General features: G+C 45.1%; 1 protein-coding gene across 1 annotated transcript; it reads left to right on the plus strand.

The window, feature by feature from the left end:
* The first annotated feature begins 6 nt into the window (after positions 1-6).
* On the plus strand, positions 7-1,047 carry LOC107580826 (sphingolipid delta(4)-desaturase DES1-like). Its single transcript, XM_016266459.1, has 2 exons — positions 7-181; positions 645-1,047. The coding sequence occupies exons 1-2, from the start codon at positions 14-16 to the stop codon at positions 789-791; spliced, it is 315 nt and encodes a 104-aa protein (XP_016121945.1). The 5' UTR covers positions 7-13; the 3' UTR covers positions 792-1,047.
* The last annotated feature ends 6 nt before the right edge of the window (positions 1,048-1,053 follow it).

The raw sequence follows: 1,053 nt of genomic DNA on the forward strand, positions 1-1,053 counted from the left end.
CTCCATGTTAGGAATGGGTCTCCATCCCATCTCGGGACACTTCATTGCAGAACATTACATGTTCCTCAAAGGCCATGAGACCTACTCTTATTACGGATCCCTGAACCTGCTGACTTTCAACGTCGGGTACCACAACGAGCACCATGACTTCCCTAGCATCCCAGGACGCCGACTGCCCATGGTAAGACCAGTTGTTCAGTCCATCACTATAGTTCAATTCAATTCATGTTTATTTCAATCAGTCATGGTTTATAAACTTCACTCAAACAATGTAGCACTGAAAAAAACCATGTTATTAAAGTATGTGGTTCACTTACAAACATATAGGCCTGAGTAAGCAAGTAGACAGCTTGTTATCCTTTTTAAGAGAATATGTCCGCTCAATATAAATATTACCCAAATGAACAGTGTGATGGTAGCAATCAGTGGATACTGTTAGAGTAAAATGCCACAAAACTACTAGTCAGTAGTCTAACTTCACTAGTCTAGTGAGCTCAGACTGACGAAAGACATGCAAACAATGCAGCTCATCTCTCATATCAGAGCATCGGCTACTATCCGTGCTTCATCAGATCGTCATGCACTGACAGAAGCCTTTCTTTGGCCGGTTTTGAGATATCTGGACTCTCCGTTCCTTCCTCCAGGTGAAGGAGATCGCAGCGGAGTACTACACAGGCCTGCCGTGCTACACGTCGTGGGTGAAGGTCCTCTATGACTTTATCATGGACGATGAACTGAGCCCGTACTCGCGTGTGAAGAGACGGCTGACCGGAGACGTCAAGCAGGAGTGACCGCAGACCGCCTTACCCTTCGCCTGCTGGAGAGCCAGCCGTCTGTGACACAAAGGACATTTCCATCTATCTTTTTGGCTTTTAGCAAGTGTGCTGACGAATTTTAATTGTGAACCAAAAGGTTTGAGCTCCTCTGTTGCACATGGTCTGAAGATCCAGATGCTTTTATTATAGTTGAATGGAACTGTCATGTTTTGCATCTGAACGCTGATGTTTCTAGCTCGTTATACAGTAGAGATTGGATTGACCAGGTCAGCCGTTC

This window comes from Sinocyclocheilus grahami, unplaced genomic scaffold (assembly GCF_001515645.1).
Source record: "Sinocyclocheilus grahami isolate Dianchi unplaced genomic scaffold, SAMN03320097.WGS_v1.1 scaffold46544.1, whole genome shotgun sequence".
Lineage (NCBI taxonomy): Eukaryota > Metazoa > Chordata > Actinopteri > Cypriniformes > Cyprinidae > Sinocyclocheilus > Sinocyclocheilus grahami.

Coding starts and splice junctions, on each gene's coding strand:
- LOC107580826 (XM_016266459.1), top strand. CDS start 14: ATGGGTCTCCATCCCATCTCGGGACACTTCATTGCAGAACATTACATG. Junction 182..644: donor CAGGACGCCGACTGCCCATG/GTAAGACCAGTT, acceptor TCCTTCCTCCAG/GTGAAGGAGATCGCAGCGGA.